At 60.2% G+C, this 16,450-nt stretch overlaps 9 protein-coding genes across 9 annotated transcripts; all 9 read left to right on the top strand.

The window, feature by feature from the left end:
• Positions 1 to 2,470: 2,470 nt before the first annotated feature.
• On the top strand, positions 2,471 to 2,926 carry JKF63_04219 (uncharacterized protein; the record flags this gene model as incomplete). Its single annotated transcript, XM_067900212.1, has 1 exon — positions 2,471 to 2,926. One exon carries the CDS (start codon positions 2,471 to 2,473, stop codon positions 2,924 to 2,926), a length of 456 nt encoding a protein of 151 aa, XP_067756396.1.
• Positions 2,927 to 4,029: 1,103 nt separating this feature from the next.
• Positions 4,030 to 4,485, top strand: JKF63_04220 (uncharacterized protein; the record flags this gene model as incomplete). Its single annotated transcript, XM_067900213.1, has 1 exon — positions 4,030 to 4,485. The coding sequence occupies one exon, from the start codon at positions 4,030 to 4,032 to the stop codon at positions 4,483 to 4,485; it is 456 nt and encodes a 151-aa protein (XP_067756397.1).
• Positions 4,486 to 5,595: 1,110 nt separating this feature from the next.
• On the top strand, positions 5,596 to 5,790 carry JKF63_04221 (uncharacterized protein; the record flags this gene model as incomplete). Its single annotated transcript, XM_067900214.1, has 1 exon — positions 5,596 to 5,790. One exon carries the CDS (start codon positions 5,596 to 5,598, stop codon positions 5,788 to 5,790), a length of 195 nt encoding a protein of 64 aa, XP_067756398.1.
• A 1,372-nt stretch (positions 5,791 to 7,162) lies between these two features.
• On the top strand, positions 7,163 to 7,357 carry JKF63_04222 (uncharacterized protein; the record flags this gene model as incomplete). The annotated part of the gene is made up of 1 exon (XM_067900215.1): positions 7,163 to 7,357. The coding sequence occupies one exon, from the start codon at positions 7,163 to 7,165 to the stop codon at positions 7,355 to 7,357; it is 195 nt and encodes a 64-aa protein (XP_067756399.1).
• Positions 7,358 to 8,743: 1,386 nt separating this feature from the next.
• Positions 8,744 to 8,938, top strand: JKF63_04223 (uncharacterized protein; the record flags this gene model as incomplete). Its single annotated transcript, XM_067900216.1, has 1 exon — positions 8,744 to 8,938. The coding sequence occupies one exon, from the start codon at positions 8,744 to 8,746 to the stop codon at positions 8,936 to 8,938; it is 195 nt and encodes a 64-aa protein (XP_067756400.1).
• Positions 8,939 to 10,320: 1,382 nt separating this feature from the next.
• On the top strand, positions 10,321 to 10,515 carry JKF63_04224 (uncharacterized protein; the record flags this gene model as incomplete). Its single annotated transcript, XM_067900217.1, has 1 exon — positions 10,321 to 10,515. The coding sequence occupies one exon, from the start codon at positions 10,321 to 10,323 to the stop codon at positions 10,513 to 10,515; it is 195 nt and encodes a 64-aa protein (XP_067756401.1).
• A 1,415-nt stretch (positions 10,516 to 11,930) lies between these two features.
• On the top strand, positions 11,931 to 12,125 carry JKF63_04225 (uncharacterized protein; the record flags this gene model as incomplete). Its single annotated transcript, XM_067900218.1, has 1 exon — positions 11,931 to 12,125. One exon carries the CDS (start codon positions 11,931 to 11,933, stop codon positions 12,123 to 12,125), a length of 195 nt encoding a protein of 64 aa, XP_067756402.1.
• Positions 12,126 to 13,500: 1,375 nt separating this feature from the next.
• JKF63_04226 (uncharacterized protein) lies at positions 13,501 to 13,695 on the top strand (the record flags this gene model as incomplete). The annotated part of the gene is made up of 1 exon (XM_067900219.1): positions 13,501 to 13,695. One exon carries the CDS (start codon positions 13,501 to 13,503, stop codon positions 13,693 to 13,695), a length of 195 nt encoding a protein of 64 aa, XP_067756403.1.
• A 1,387-nt stretch (positions 13,696 to 15,082) lies between these two features.
• JKF63_04227 (uncharacterized protein) lies at positions 15,083 to 15,538 on the top strand (the record flags this gene model as incomplete). Its single annotated transcript, XM_067900220.1, has 1 exon — positions 15,083 to 15,538. The coding sequence occupies one exon, from the start codon at positions 15,083 to 15,085 to the stop codon at positions 15,536 to 15,538; it is 456 nt and encodes a 151-aa protein (XP_067756404.1).
• Between the last annotated feature and the right edge of the window lie 912 nt (positions 15,539 to 16,450).

The raw sequence follows: 16,450 nt of genomic DNA on the forward strand, positions 1-16,450 counted from the left end.
CGGTGTGTGTGTATGTGTGTGTGTGTGTGTGCTGCGTCAGCGCACGCACCAGCCGCGCGCAGTTGACATTGGTTGCGCATCCGGCCTTGTCGTGTCGCGAGAGGCGCCAGCGTTGCTGTGGCGGCGCGTGGCGCGTTGTGTGTGTCTATGTGTGTGTCTGTGTGTGCTGCAATCAGCGCGCTCCGTGGGTGAGGCAGCGGACTCTACTATACTTGGTGCCGTACACTGCGCCTCAATCGGGCTCGCGAGACGTGCTGCTGCTGCTGTTGTTTTGTTGTGTGCGCGCGCGCCGACCGCTGCATGATGCGAAAATCGAGGCATTTGTATGAACCCGAATTTATGATTTGAGCTCCGTGTACTCAAAGCTACCTACATACTATACACGGGACTGAGCGCTCGACGGTCTGGTGCTGCATCTGGTGGTTGTGACTGTGTGACTGTGTTTGACTGTGTGTGTGTGGCGCGTGCATGCATGATGGCATTACGATTTAATTATACACCCGAGGCGCGCACAGCGCCGCGGACGAGAACCGGAATGACTGACTATGCACGCCGCTGCCTCTGCCTCTGCCTCTGCCTTTGCCGCGTGTGTGCGTGTGCGCTGCACCAGTCCACCTTCCTCCCACCCACACGCGGTGTCGGCTGCGGCCGTCCACTGCTGCTGTGTGTGTGTGTTTGTGGCTTGAAGGGTGGCCGAGATGCGTGGTTGTGCGTATGGATGGGAACCAGGAGTAGCACCGTTGCGGAACACGACCCGTTGATCTATCGGCGGACTTGCTCTTGGGAGACATGCGGCTGTGTTGCTGTTGTTGGCGTTGTTGCTGTGTGTGAGTGCTGTGCCCGCCGCGCATTCAAGGTCCCTTGGCGGCGATTATATACCCTCAATGCTGTTTCACAGGATACCCAGCGTGGCCAGAACTGCTGCTGTGCCAGGACAGCGAAAACACAGTCGAAGTGCTATTTGCCTCCATCATTTCGCCTGCACCTGTGCTGTCCGAGAGAGCGGTGCGTGCGTGCGTGCGCGCTGTCAACGCACTATTGCTTCCGCTGCTGCGTGTCGATGCGCAGCGGGATCCTGAGGTGCGTGAGATGTGCTGCGCGTGTGCGCAAATGCGAATGTGCGTGACTGCTGCGAACGGGGCAATCCGAGGTGCACGTAGCTTGCACCCGCTCGCGGGACTCGGTGCCGTGGTGCGACCTTCTGGTAGCGCCGGAGAGCCGTTTGCGGTGCATGCGGTGCGTGCTGGTTTGTGGTGCTGCTGCGTGTTTGCGGAGGAGGCGCGTGATGATGCTGCAGAATCTGAGTGTACCTTTCTTGAGCGTGCGCTTGTGCGCACGCGGTGAGATGACGTATTCTCGCTGTGGCTTGCGCAGCGTGCGCTGGCCGAGGCTGATGCCCCCCCCGTCCGCGCGTGTGTGCGTGTGTGTGTGTGTGTGTATGTTGTGGGCGTGGGTGTCGGACTGCGCGCAGCCTAGGAAACCAGTGCATGCGAACTCTTGTGCTGCTCTGGTGCCGAAACTGCGCAAGAGCTGTACTGGTCGTGGTGGTTGCGGCGGTGCATTGGGCTGCTGTGACGGTGTGTGTGTATGTGTGTGTGTGTGTGTGCTGCGTCAGCGCACGCACCAGCCGCGCGCAGTTGACATTGGTTGCGCATCCGGCCTTGTCGTGTCGCGAGAGGCGCCAGCGTTGCTGTGGCGGCGCGTGGCGCGTTGTGTGTGTCTATGTGTGTGTCTGTGTGTGCTGCAATCAGCGCGCTCCGTGGGTGAGGCAGCGGACTCTACTATACTTGGTGCCGTACACTGCGCCTCAATCGGGCTCGCGAGACGTGCTGCTGCTGTTGTTTTGTTGTGTGCGCGCGCGCCGACCGCTGCATGATGCGAAAATCGAGGCATTTGTATGAACCCGAATTTATGATTTGAGCTCCGTGTACTCAAAGCTACCTACATACTATACACGGGACTGAGCGCTCGACGGTCTGGTGCTGCATCTGGTGGTTGCGACTGTGTGACTGTGTGACTGTGTTTGACTGTGTGTGTGTGGCGCGTGCATGCATGATGGCATTACGATTTAATTATACACCCGAGGCGCGCACAGCGCCGCGGACGAGAACCGGAATGACTGACTGTGCACGCCGCTGCCTCTGCCTCTGCCTCTGCCTCTGCCTCTGCCGCGTGTGTGCGTGTGCGCTGCACCAGTCCACCTTCCTCCCACCCACACGCGGTGTCGGCTGCGGCCGTCCACTGCTGCTGTGTGTGTGTGTTTGTGGCTTGAAGGGTGGCCGAGATGCGTGGTTGTGCGTATGGATGGGAACCAGGAGTAGCACCGTTGCGGAACACGACCCGTTGATCTATCGGCGGACTTGCTCTTGGGAGACATGCGGCTGTGCTGCTGTTGTTGGCGTTGTTGCTGTGTGTGAGTGCTGTGCCCGCCGCGCATTCAAGGTCCCTTGGCGGCGATTATATACCCTCAATGCTGTTTCACAGGATACCCAGCGTGGCCAGAACTGCTGCTGTGCCAGGACAGCGAAAACACAGTCGAAGTGCTATTTGCCTCCATCATTTCGCCTGCACCTGTGCTGCCCGAGAGAGCGGTGCGTGCGTGCGTGCTGTCAACGCACTATTGCTTCCGCTGCTGCGTGTCGATGCGCAGCGGGATCCTGAGGTGCGTGAGATGTGCTGCGCGTGTGCGCAAATGCGAATGTGCGTGACTGCTGCGAACGGGGCAATCCGAGGTGCACGTGGCTTGCGCCCGCTCGCGGGACTCGGTGCCGTGGTGCGACCTTCTGGTAGCGCCGGAGAGCCGTTTGCGGTGCATGCGGTGCGTGCTGGTTTGTGGTGCTGCTGCATGTTTGCGGAGGAGGCGCGTGATGATGCTGCAGAATCTGAGTGTACCTTTCTTGAGCGTGCGCTTGTGCGCACGCGGTGAGATGACGTATTCTCGCTGTGGCTTGCGCAGCGTGCGCTGGCCGAGACTGATGCCCCCCCGTCCGCGCGTGTGTGTGTGTGTATGTTGTGGGCGTGGGTGTCGGACTGCGCGCAGCCTAGGAAACCAGTGCATGCGAACTCTTGTGCTGCTCTGGTGCCGAAACTGCGCAAGAGCTGTACTGGTCGTGGTGGTTGCGGCGGTGCATTGGGCTGCTGTGACGGTGTGTGTGTATGTGTGTGTGTGTGTGTGCTGCGTCAGCGCACGCACCAGCCGCGCGCAGTTGACATTGGTTGCGCATCCGGCCTTGTCGTGTCGCGAGAGGCGCCAGCGTTGCTGTGGCGGCGCGTGGCGCGTTGTGTGTGTCTATGTGTGTGTCTGTGTGTGCTGCAATCAGCGCGCTCCGTGGGTGAGGCAGCGGACTCTACTATACTTGGTGCCGTACACTGCGCCTCAATCGGGCTCGCGAGACGTGCTGCTGCTGCTGTTGTTTTGTTGTGTGCGCGCGCGCCGACCGCTGCATGATGCGAAAATCGAGGCATTTGTATGAACCCGAATTTATGATTTGAGCTCCGTGTACTCAAAGCTACCTACATACTATACACGGGACTGAGCGCTCGACGGTCTGGTGCTGCATCTGGTGGTTGCTGACTGTGTGACTGTGTTTGACTGTGTGTGTGTGGCGCGTGCATGCATGATGGCATTACGATTTAATTATACACCCGAGGCGCGCACAGCGCCGCGGACGAGAACCGGAATGACTGACTATGCACGCCGCTGCCTCTGCCTCTGCCTCTGCCTTTGCCGCGTGTGTGCGTGTGCGCTGCACCAGTCCACCTTCCTCCCACCCACACGCGGTGTCGGCTGCGGCCGTCCACTGCTGCTGTGTGTGTGTGTTTGTGGCTTGAAGGGTGGCCGAGATGCGTGGTTGTGCGTATGGATGGGAACCAGGAGTAGCACCGTTGCGGAACACGACCCGTTGATCTATCGGCGGACTTGCTCTTGGGAGACATGCGGCTGTGCTGCTGTTGTTGGCGTTGTTGCTGTGTGTGAGTGCTGTGCCCGCCGCGCATTCAAGGTCCCTTGGCGGCGATTATATACCCTCAATGCTGTTTCACAGGATACCCAGCGTGGCCAGAACTGCTGCTGTGCCAGGACAGCGAAAACACAGTCGAAGTGCTATTTGCCTCCATCATTTCGCCTGCACCTGTGCTGTCCGAGAGAGCGGTGCGTGCGTGCGTGCTGTCAACGCACTATTGCTTCCGCTGCTGCGTGTCGATGCGCAGCGGGATCCTGAGGTGCGTGAGATGTGCTGCGCGTGTGCGCAAATGCGAATGTGCGTGACTGCTGCGAACGGGGCAATCCGAGGTGCACGTGGCTTGCGCCCGCTCGCGGGACTCGGTGCCGTGGTGCGACCTTCTGGTAGCGCCGGAGAGCCGTTTGCGGTGCATGCGGTGCGTGCTGGTTTGTGGTGCTGCTGCGTGTTTGCGGAGGAGGCGCGTGATGATGCTGCAGAATCTGAGTGTACCTTTCTTGAGCGTGCGCTTGTGCGCACGCGGTGAGATGACGTATTCTCGCTGTGGCTTGCGCAGCGTGCGCTGGCCGAGACTGATGCCCCCCCGTCCGCGCGTGTGTGTGTGTGTATGTTGTGGGCGTGGGTGTCGGACTGCGCGCAGCCTAGGAAACCAGTGCATGCGAACTCTTGTGCTGCTCTGGTGCCGAAACTGCGCAAGAGCTGTACTGGTCGTGGTGGTTGCGGCGGTGCATTGGGCTGCTGTGACGGTGTGTGTGTATGTGTGTGTGTGTGTGTGCTGCGTCAGCGCACGCACCAGCCGCGCGCAGTTGACATTGGTTGCGCATCCGGCCTTGTCGTGTCGCGAGAGGCGCCAGCGTTGCTGTGGCGGCGCGTGGCGCGTTGTGTGTGTCTATGTGTGTGTCTGTGTGTGCTGCAATCAGCGCGCTCCGTGGGTGAGGCAGCGGACTCTACTATACTTGGTGCCGTACACTGCGCCTCAATCGGGCTCGCGAGACGTGCTGCTGCTGCTGTTGTTTTGTTGTGTGCGCGCGCGCCGACCGCTGCATGATGCGAAAATCGAGGCATTTGTATGAACCCGAATTTATGATTTGAGCTCCGTGTACTCAAAGCTACCTACATACTATACACGGGACTGAGCGCTCGACGGTCTGGTGCTGCATCTGGTGGTTGCGACTGTGTGACTGTGTGACTGTGTTTGACTGTGTGTGTGTGGCGCGTGCATGCATGATGGCATTACGATTTAATTATACACCCGAGGCGCGCACAGCGCCGCGGACGAGAACCGGAATGACTGACTGTGCACGCCGCTGCCTCTGCCTCTGCCTCTGCCTTTGCCGCGTGTGTGCGTGTGCGCTGCACCAGTCCACCTTCCTCCCACCCACACGCGGTGTCGGCTGCGGCCGTCCACTGCTGCTGTGTGTGTGTGTTTGTGGCTTGAAGGGTGGCCGAGATGCGTGGTTGTGCGTATGGATGGGAACCAGGAGTAGCACCGTTGCGGAACACGACCCGTTGATCTATCGGCGGACTTGCTCTTGGGAGACATGCGGCTGTGTTGCTGTTGTTGGCGTTGTTGCTGTGTGTGAGTGCTGTGCCCGCCGCGCATTCAAGGTCCCTTGGCGGCGATTATATACCCTCAATGCTGTTTCACAGGATACCCAGCGTGGCCAGAACTGCTGCTGTGCCAGGACAGCGAAAACACAGTCGAAGTGCTATTTGCCTCCATCATTTCGCCTGCACCTGTGCTGTCCGAGAGAGCGGTGCGTGCGTGCGTGCGCGCTGTCAACGCACTATTGCTTCCGCTGCTGCGTGTCGATGCGCAGCGGGATCCTGAGGTGCGTGAGATGTGCTGCGCGTGTGCGCAAATGCGAATGTGCGTGACTGCTGCGAACGGGGCAATCCGAGGTGCACGTGGCTTGCGCCCGCTCGCGGGACTCGGTGCCGTGGTGCGACCTTCTGGTAGCGCCGGAGAGCCGTTTGCGGTGCATGCGGTGCGTGCTGGTTTGTGGTGCTGCTGCGTGTTTGCGGAGGAGGCGCGTGATGATGCTGCAGAATCTGAGTGTACCTTTCTTGAGCGTGCGCTTGTGCGCACGCGGTGAGATGACGTATTCTCGCTGTGGCTTGCGCAGCGTGCGCTGGCCGAGACTGATGCCCCCCCCGTCCGCGCGTGTGTGTGTGTGTGTGTGTATGTTGTGGGCGTGGGTGTCGGACTGCGCGCAGCCTAGGAAACCAGTGCATGCGAACTCTTGTGCTGCTCTGGTGCCGAAACTGCGCAAGAGCTGTACTGGTCGTGGTGGTTGCGGCGGTGCATTGGGCTGCTGTGACGGTGTGTGTGTATGTGTGTGTGTGTGTGCTGCGTCAGCGCACGCACCAGCCGCGCGCAGTTGACATTGGTTGCGCATCCGGCCTTGTCGTGTCGCGAGAGGCGCCAGCGTTGCTGTGGCGGCGCGTGGCGCGTTGTGTGTGTCTATGTGTGTGTCTGTGTGTGCTGCAATCAGCGCGCTCCGTGGGTGAGGCAGCGGACTCTACTATACTTGGTGCCGTACACTGCGCCTCAATCGGGCTCGCGAGACGTGCTGCTGCTGCTGTTGTTTTGTTGTGTGCGCGCGCGCCGACCGCTGCATGATGCGAAAATCGAGGCATTTGTATGAACCCGAATTTATGATTTGAGCTCCGTGTACTCAAAGCTACCTACATACTATACACGGGACTGAGCGCTCGACGGTCTGGTGCTGCATCTGGTGGTTGTGACTGTGTGACTGTGTTTGACTGTGTGTGTGTGGCGCGTGCATGCATGATGGCATTACGATTTAATTATACACCCGAGGCGCGCACAGCGCCGCGGACGAGAACCGGAATGACTGACTATGCACGCCGCTGCCTCTGCCTCTGCCTCTGCCTTTGCCGCGTGTGTGCGTGTGCGCTGCACCAGTCCACCTTCCTCCCACCCACACGCGGTGTCGGCTGCGGCCGTCCACTGCTGCTGTGTGTGTGTGTGTGTGGCTTGAAGGGTGGCCGAGATGCGTGGTTGTGCGTATGGATGGGAACCAGGAGTAGCACCGTTGCGGAACACGACCCGTTGATCTATCGGCGGACTTGCTCTTGGGAGACATGCGGCTGTGTTGCTGTTGTTGGCGTTGTTGCTGTGTGTGAGTGCTGTGCCCGCCGCGCATTCAAGGTCCCTTGGCGGCGATTATATACCCTCAATGCTGTTTCACAGGATACCCAGCGTGGCCAGAACTGCTGCTGTGCCAGGACAGCGAAAACACAGTCGAAGTGCTATTTGCCTCCATCATTTCGCCTGCACCTGTGCTGTCCGAGAGAGCGGTGCGTGCGTGCGTGCGCGCTGTCAACGCACTATTGCTTCCGCTGCTGCGTGTCGATGCGCAGCGGGATCCTGAGGTGCGTGAGATGTGCTGCGCGTGTGCGCAAATGCGAATGTGCGTGACTGCTGCGAACGGGGCAATCCGAGGTGCACGTAGCTTGCACCCGCTCGCGGGACTCGGTGCCGTGGTGCGACCTTCTGGTAGCGCCGGAGAGCCGTTTGCGGTGCATGCGGTGCGTGCTGGTTTGTGGTGCTGCTGCGTGTTTGCGGAGGAGGCGCGTGATGATGCTGCAGAATCTGAGTGTACCTTTCTTGAGCGTGCGCTTGTGCGCACGCGGTGAGATGACGTATTCTCGCTGTGGCTTGCGCAGCGTGCGCTGGCCGAGGCTGATGCCCCCCCCGTCCGCGCGTGTGTGCGTGTGTGTGTGTGTGTATGTTGTGGGCGTGGGTGTCGGACTGCGCGCAGCCTAGGAAACCAGTGCATGCGAACTCTTGTGCTGCTCTGGTGCCGAAACTGCGCAAGAGCTGTACTGGTCGTGGTGGTTGCGGCGGTGCATTGGGCTGCTGTGACGGTGTGTGTGTATGTGTGTGTGTGTGTGTGCTGCGTCAGCGCACGCACCAGCCGCGCGCAGTTGACATTGGTTGCGCATCCGGCCTTGTCGTGTCGCGAGAGGCGCCAGCGTTGCTGTGGCGGCGCGTGGCGCGTTGTGTGTGTCTATGTGTGTGTCTGTGTGTGCTGCAATCAGCGCGCTCCGTGGGTGAGGCAGCGGACTCTACTATACTTGGTGCCGTACACTGCGCCTCAATCGGGCTCGCGAGACGTGCTGCTGCTGCTGTTGTTTTGTTGTGTGCGCGCGCGCCGACCGCTGCATGATGCGAAAATCGAGGCATTTGTATGAACCCGAATTTATGATTTGAGCTCCGTGTACTCAAAGCTACCTACATACTATACACGGGACTGAGCGCTCGACGGTCTGGTGCTGCATCTGGTGGTTGCGACTGTGTGACTGTGTGACTGTGTTTGACTGTGTGTGTGTGGCGCGTGCATGCATGATGGCATTACGATTTAATTATACACCCGAGGCGCGCACAGCGCCGCGGACGAGAACCGGAATGACTGACTATGCACGCCGCTGCCTCTGCCTCTGCCTCTGCCTTTGCCGCGTGTGTGCGTGTGCGCTGCACCAGTCCACCTTCCTCCCACCCACACGCGGTGTCGGCTGCGGCCGTCCACTGCTGCTGTGTGTGTGTGTTTGTGGCTTGAAGGGTGGCCGAGATGCGTGGTTGTGCGTATGGATGGGAACCAGGAGTAGCACCGTTGCGGAACACGACCCGTTGATCTATCGGCGGACTTGCTCTTGGGAGACATGCGGCTGTGTTGCTGTTGTTGGCGTTGTTGCTGTGTGTGAGTGCTGTGCCCGCCGCGCATTCAAGGTCCCTTGGCGGCGATTATATACCCTCAATGCTGTTTCACAGGATACCCAGCGTGGCCAGAACTGCTGCTGTGCCAGGACAGCGAAAACACAGTCGAAGTGCTATTTGCCTCCATCATTTCGCCTGCACCTGTGCTGTCCGAGAGAGCGGTGCGTGCGTGCGTGCGCGCTGTCAACGCACTATTGCTTCCGCTGCTGCGTGTCGATGCGCAGCGGGATCCTGAGGTGCGTGAGATGTGCTGCGCGTGTGCGCAAATGCGAATGTGCGTGACTGCTGCGAACGGGGCAATCCGAGGTGCACGTAGCTTGCACCCGCTCGCGGGACTCGGTGCCGTGGTGCGACCTTCTGGTAGCGCCGGAGAGCCGTTTGCGGTGCATGCGGTGCGTGCTGGTTTGTGGTGCTGCTGCGTGTTTGCGGAGGAGGCGCGTGATGATGCTGCAGAATCTGAGTGTACCTTTCTTGAGCGTGCGCTTGTGCGCACGCGGTGAGATGACGTATTCTCGCTGTGGCTTGCGCAGCGTGCGCTGGCCGAGGCTGATGCCCCCGTCCGCGCGTGTGTGCGTGTGTGTGTGTGTGTGTATGTTGTGGGCGTGGGTGTCGGACTGCGCGCAGCCTAGGAAACCAGTGCATGCGAACTCTTGTGCTGCTCTGGTGCCGAAACTGCGCAAGAGCTGTACTGGTCGTGGTGGTTGCGGCGGTGCATTGGGCTGCTGTGACGGTGTGTGTGTATGTGTGTGTGTGTGTGTGCTGCGTCAGCGCACGCACCAGCCGCGCGCAGTTGACATTGGTTGCGCATCCGGCCTTGTCGTGTCGCGAGAGGCGCCAGCGTTGCTGTGGCGGCGCGTGGCGCGTTGTGTGTGTCTATGTGTGTGTCTGTGTGTGCTGCAATCAGCGCGCTCCGTGGGTGAGGCAGCGGACTCTACTATACTTGGTGCCGTACACTGCGCCTCAATCGGGCTCGCGAGACGTGCTGCTGCTGTTGTTTTGTTGTGTGCGCGCGCGCCGACCGCTGCATGATGCGAAAATCGAGGCATTTGTATGAACCCGAATTTATGATTTGAGCTCCGTGTACTCAAAGCTACCTACATACTATACACGGGACTGAGCGCTCGACGGTCTGGTGCTGCATCTGGTGGTTGCGACTGTGTGACTGTGTGACTGTGTTTGACTGTGTGTGTGTGGCGCGTGCATGCATGATGGCATTACGATTTAATTATACACCCGAGGCGCGCACAGCGCCGCGGACGAGAACCGGAATGACTGACTATGCACGCCGCTGCCTCTGCCTCTGCCTCTGCCTTTGCCGCGTGTGTGCGTGTGCGCTGCACCAGTCCACCTTCCTCCCACCCACACGCGGTGTCGGCTGCGGCCGTCCACTGCTGCTGTGTGTGTGTGTTTGTGGCTTGAAGGGTGGCCGAGATGCGTGGTTGTGCGTATGGATGGGAACCAGGAGTAGCACCGTTGCGGAACACGACCCGTTGATCTATCGGCGGACTTGCTCTTGGGAGACATGCGGCTGTGTTGCTGTTGTTGGCGTTGTTGCTGTGTGTGAGTGCTGTGCCCGCCGCGCATTCAAGGTCCCTTGGCGGCGATTATATACCCTCAATGCTGTTTCACAGGATACCCAGCGTGGCCAGAACTGCTGCTGTGCCAGGACAGCGAAAACACAGTCGAAGTGCTATTTGCCTCCATCATTTCGCCTGCACCTGTGCTGTCCGAGAGAGCGGTGCGTGCGTGCGTGCGCGCTGTCAACGCACTATTGCTTCCGCTGCTGCGTGTCGATGCGCAGCGGGATCCTGAGGTGCGTGAGATGTGCTGCGCGTGTGCGCAAATGCGAATGTGCGTGACTGCTGCGAACGGGGCAATCCGAGGTGCACGTAGCTTGCACCCGCTCGCGGGACTCGGTGCCGTGGTGCGACCTTCTGGTAGCGCCGGAGAGCCGTTTGCGGTGCATGCGGTGCGTGCTGGTTTGTGGTGCTGCTGCGTGTTTGCGGAGGAGGCGCGTGATGATGCTGCAGAATCTGAGTGTACCTTTCTTGAGCGTGCGCTTGTGCGCACGCGGTGAGATGACGTATTCTCGCTGTGGCTTGCGCAGCGTGCGCTGGCCGAGGCTGATGCCCCCCCCGTCCGCGCGTGTGTGCGTGTGTGTGTGTGTGTGTATGTTGTGGGCGTGGGTGTCGGACTGCGCGCAGCCTAGGAAACCAGTGCATGCGAACTCTTGTGCTGCTCTGGTGCCGAAACTGCGCAAGAGCTGTACTGGTCGTGGTGGTTGCGGCGGTGCATTGGGCTGCTGTGACGGTGTGTGTGTATGTGTGTGTGTGTGTGTGCTGCGTCAGCGCACGCACCAGCCGCGCGCAGTTGACATTGGTTGCGCATCCGGCCTTGTCGTGTCGCGAGAGGCGCCAGCGTTGCTGTGGCGGCGCGTGGCGCGTTGTGTGTGTCTATGTGTGTGTCTGTGTGTGCTGCAATCAGCGCGCTCCGTGGGTGAGGCAGCGGACTCTACTATACTTGGTGCCGTACACTGCGCCTCAATCGGGCTCGCGAGACGTGCTGCTGCTGTTGTTTTGTTGTGTGCGCGCGCGCCGACCGCTGCATGATGCGAAAATCGAGGCATTTGTATGAACCCGAATTTATGATTTGAGCTCCGTGTACTCAAAGCTACCTACATACTATACACGGGACTGAGCGCTCGACGGTCTGGTGCTGCATCTGGTGGTTGCGACTGTGTGACTGTGTGACTGTGTTTGACTGTGTGTGTGTGGCGCGTGCATGCATGATGGCATTACGATTTAATTATACACCCGAGGCGCGCACAGCGCCGCGGACGAGAACCGGAATGACTGACTGTGCACGCCGCTGCCTCTGCCTCTGCCTCTGCCTCTGCCTCTGCCTCTGCCTCTGCCTCTGCCTCTGCCGCGTGTGTGCGTGTGCGCTGCACCAGTCCACCTTCCTCCCACCCACACGCGGTGTCGGCTGCGGCCGTCCACTGCTGCTGTGTGTGTGTGTTTGTGGCTTGAAGGGTGGCCGAGATGCGTGGTTGTGCGTATGGATGGGAACCAGGAGTAGCACCGTTGCGGAACACGACCCGTTGATCTATCGGCGGACTTGCTCTTGGGAGACATGCGGCTGTGCTGCTGTTGTTGGCGTTGTTGCTGTGTGTGAGTGCTGTGCCCGCCGCGCATTCAAGGTCCCTTGGCGGCGATTATATACCCTCAATGCTGTTTCACAGGATACCCAGCGTGGCCAGAACTGCTGCTGTGCCAGGACAGCGAAAACACAGTCGAAGTGCTATTTGCCTCCATCATTTCGCCTGCACCTGTGCTGCCCGAGAGAGCGGTGCGTGCGTGCGTGCGCGCTGTCAACGCACTATTGCTTCCGCTGCTGCGTGTCGATGCGCAGCGGGATCCTGAGGTGCGTGAGATGTGCTGCGCGTGTGCGCAAATGCGAATGTGCGTGACTGCTGCGAACGGGGCAATCCGAGGTGCACGTGGCTTGCGCCCGCTCGCGGGACTCGGTGCCGTGGTGCGACCTTCTGGTAGCGCCGGAGAGCCGTTTGCGGTGCATGCGGTGCGTGCTGGTTTGTGGTGCTGCTGCGTGTTTGCGGAGGAGGCGCGTGATGATGCTGCAGAATCTGAGTGTACCTTTCTTGAGCGTGCGCTTGTGCGCACGCGGTGAGATGACGTATTCTCGCTGTGGCTTGCGCAGCGTGCGCTGGCCGAGACTGATGCCCCCCCGTCCGCGCGTGTGTGCGTGTGTGTGTGTGTGTATGTTGTGGGCGTGGGTGTCGGACTGCGCGCAGCCTAGGAAACCAGTGCATGCGAACTCTTGTGCTGCTCTGGTGCCGAAACTGCGCAAGAGCTGTACTGGTCGTGGTGGTTGCGGCGGTGCATTGGGCTGCTGTGACGGTGTGTGTGTATGTGTGTGTGTGTGTGCTGCGTCAGCGCACGCACCAGCCGCGCGCAGTTGACATTGGTTGCGCATCCGGCCTTGTCGTGTCGCGAGAGGCGCCAGCGTTGCTGTGGCGGCGCGTGGCGCGTTGTGTGTGTCTATGTGTGTGTCTGTGTGTGCTGCAATCAGCGCGCTCCGTGGGTGAGGCAGCGGACTCTACTATACTTGGTGCCGTACACTGCGCCTCAATCGGGCTCGCGAGACGTGCTGCTGCTGCTGTTGTTTTGTTGTGTGCGCGCGCGCCGACCGCTGCATGATGCGAAAATCGAGGCATTTGTATGAACCCGAATTTATGATTTGAGCTCCGTGTACTCAAAGCTACCTACATACTATACACGGGACTGAGCGCTCGACGGTCTGGTGCTGCATCTGGTGGTTGTGACTGTGTGACTGTGTTTGACTGTGTGTGTGTGGCGCGTGCATGCATGATGGCATTACGATTTAATTATACACCCGAGGCGCGCACAGCGCCGCGGACGAGAACCGGAATGACTGACTGTGCACGCCGCTGCCTCTGCCTCTGCCTCTGCCTCTGCCGCGTGTGTGCGTGTGCGCTGCACCAGTCCACCTTCCTCCCACCCACACGCGGTGTCGGCTGCGGCCGTCCACTGCTGCTGTGTGTGTGTGTTTGTGGCTTGAAGGGTGGCCGAGATGCGTGGTTGTGCGTATGGATGGGAACCAGGAGTAGCACCGTTGCGGAACACGACCCGTTGATCTATCGGCGGACTTGCTCTTGGGAGACATGCGGCTGTGTTGCTGTTGTTGGCGTTGTTGCTGTGTGTGAGTGCTGTGCCCGCCGCGCATTCAAGGTCCCTTGGCGGCGATTATATACCCTCAATGCTGTTTCACAGGATACCCAGCGTGGCCAGAACTGCTGCTGTGCCAGGACAGCGAAAACACAGTCGAAGTGCTATTTGCCTCCATCATTTCGCCTGCACCTGTGCTGTCCGAGAGAGCGGTGCGTGCGTGCGTGCGCGCTGTCAACGCACTATTGCTTCCGCTGCTGCGTGTCGATGCGCAGCGGGATCCTGAGGTGCGTGAGATGTGCTGCGCGTGTGCGCAAATGCGAATGTGCGTGACTGCTGCGAACGGGGCAATCCGAGGTGCACGTAGCTTGCACCCGCTCGCGGGACTCGGTGCCGTGGTGCGACCTTCTGGTAGCGCCGGAGAGCCGTTTGCGGTGCATGCGGTGCGTGCTGGTTTGTGGTGCTGCTGCGTGTTTGCGGAGGAGGCGCGTGATGATGCTGCAGAATCTGAGTGTACCTTTCTTGAGCGTGCGCTTGTGCGCACGCGGTGAGATGACGTATTCTCGCTGTGGCTTGCGCAGCGTGCGCTGGCCGAGACTGATGCCCCCCCGTCCGCGCGTGTGTGCGTGTGTGTGTGTGTGTGTATGTTGTGGGCGTGGGTGTCGGACTGCGCGCAGCCTAGGAAACCAGTGCATGCGAACTCTTGTGCTGCTCTGGTGCCGAAACTGCGCAAGAGCTGTACTGGTCGTGGTGGTTGCGGCGGTGCATTGGGCTGCTGTGACGGTGTGTGTGTATGTGTGTGTGTGTGTGTGCTGCGTCAGCGCACGCACCAGCCGCGCGCAGTTGACATTGGTTGCGCATCCGGCCTTGTCGTGTCGCGAGAGGCGCCAGCGTTGCTGTGGCGGCGCGTGGCGCGTTGTGTGTGTCTATGTGTGTGTCTGTGTGTGCTGCAATCAGCGCGCTCCGTGGGTGAGGCAGCGGACTCTACTATACTTGGTGCCGTACACTGCGCCTCAATCGGGCTCGCGAGACGTGCTGCTGCTGCTGTTGTTTTGTTGTGTGCGCGCGCGCCGACCGCTGCATGATGCGAAAATCGAGGCATTTGTATGAACCCGAATTTATGATTTGAGCTCCGTGTACTCAAAGCTACCTACATACTATACACGGGACTGAGCGCTCGACGGTCTGGTGCTGCATCTGGTGGTTGCGACTGTGTGACTGTGTGACTGTGTTTGACTGTGTGTGTGTGGCGCGTGCATGCATGATGGCATTACGATTTAATTATACACCCGAGGCGCGCACAGCGCCGCGGACGAGAACCGGAATGACTGACTATGCACGCCGCTGCCTCTGCCTCTGCCTCTGCCTTTGCCGCGTGTGTGCGTGTGCGCTGCACCAGTCCACCTTCCTCCCACCCACACGCGGTGTCGGCTGCGGCCGTCCACTGCTGCTGTGTGTGTGTGTTTGTGGCTTGAAGGGTGGCCGAGATGCGTGGTTGTGCGTATGGATGGGAACCAGGAGTAGCACCGTTGCGGAACACGACCCGTTGATCTATCGGCGGACTTGCTCTTGGGAGACATGCGGCTGTGTTGCTGTTGTTGGCGTTGTTGCTGTGTGTGAGTGCTGTGCCCGCCGCGCATTCAAGGTCCCTTGGCGGCGATTATATACCCTCAATGCTGTTTCACAGGATACCCAGCGTGGCCAGAACTGCTGCTGTGCCAGGACAGCGAAAACACAGTCGAAGTGCTATTTGCCTCCATCATTTCGCCTGCACCTGTGCTGTCCGAGAGAGCGGTGCGTGCGTGCGCGCTGTCAACGCACTATTGCTTCCGCTGCTGCGTGTCGATGCGCAGCGGGATCCTGAGGTGCGTGAGATGTGCTGCGCGTGTGCGCAAATGCGAATGTGCGTGACTGCTGCGAACGGGGCAATCCGAGGTGCACGTAGCTTGCACCCGCTCGCGGGACTCGGTGCCGTGGTGCGACCTTCTGGTAGCGCCGGAGAGCCGTTTGCGGTGCATGCGGTGCGTGCTGGTTTGTGGTGCTGCTGCGTGTTTGCGGAGGAGGCGCGTGATGATGCTGCAGAATCTGAGTGTACCTTTCTTGAGCGTGCGCTTGTGCGCACGCGGTGAGATGACGTATTCTCGCTGTGGCTTGCGCAGCGTGCGCTGGCCGAGACTGATGCCCCCGTCCGCGCGTGTGTGCGTGTGTGTGTGTGTGTATGTTGTGGGCGTGGGTGTCGGACTGCGCGCAGCCTAGGAAACCAGTGCATGCGAACTCTTGTGCTGCTCTGGTGCCGAAACTGCGCAAGAGCTGTACTGGTCGTGGTGGTTGCGGCGGTGCATTGGGCTGCTGTGACGGTGTGTGTGTATGTGTGTGTGTGTGTGTGCTGCGTCAGCGCACGCACCAGCCGCGCGCAGTTGACATTGGTTGCGCATCCGGCCTTGTCGTGTCGCGAGAGGCGCCAGCGTTGCTGTGGCGGCGCGTGGCGCGTTGTGTGTGTCTATGTGTGTGTCTGTGTGTGCTGCAATCAGCGCGCTCCGTGGGTGAGGCAGCGGACTCTACTATACTTGGTGCCGTACACTGCGCCTCAATCGGGCTCGCGAGACGTGCTGCTGCTGCTGTTGTTTTGTTGTGTGCGCGCGCGCCGACCGCTGCATGATGCGAAAATCGAGGCATTTGTATGAACCCGAATTTATGATTTGAGCTCCGTGTACTCAAAGCTACCTACATACTATACACGGGACTGAGCGCTCGACGGTCTGGTGCTGCATCTGGTGGTTGCGACTGTGTGACTGTGTGACTGTGTTTGACTGTGTGTGTGTGGCGCGTGCATGCATGATGGCATTACGATTTAATTATACACCCGAGGCGCGCACAGCGCCGCGGACGAGAACCGGAATGACTGACTGTGCACGCCGCTGCCTCTGCCTCTGCCTCTGCCTCTGCCGCGTGTGTGCGTGTGCGCTGCACCAGTCCACCTTCCTCCCACCCACACGCGGTGTCGGCTGCGGCCGTCCACTGCTGCTGTGTGTGTGTGTGTG

Source organism: Porcisia hertigi, chromosome 26 (assembly GCF_017918235.1).
Source record: "Porcisia hertigi strain C119 chromosome 26, whole genome shotgun sequence".
Taxonomy (NCBI): Eukaryota; Euglenozoa; class Kinetoplastea; order Trypanosomatida; family Trypanosomatidae; genus Porcisia; species Porcisia hertigi.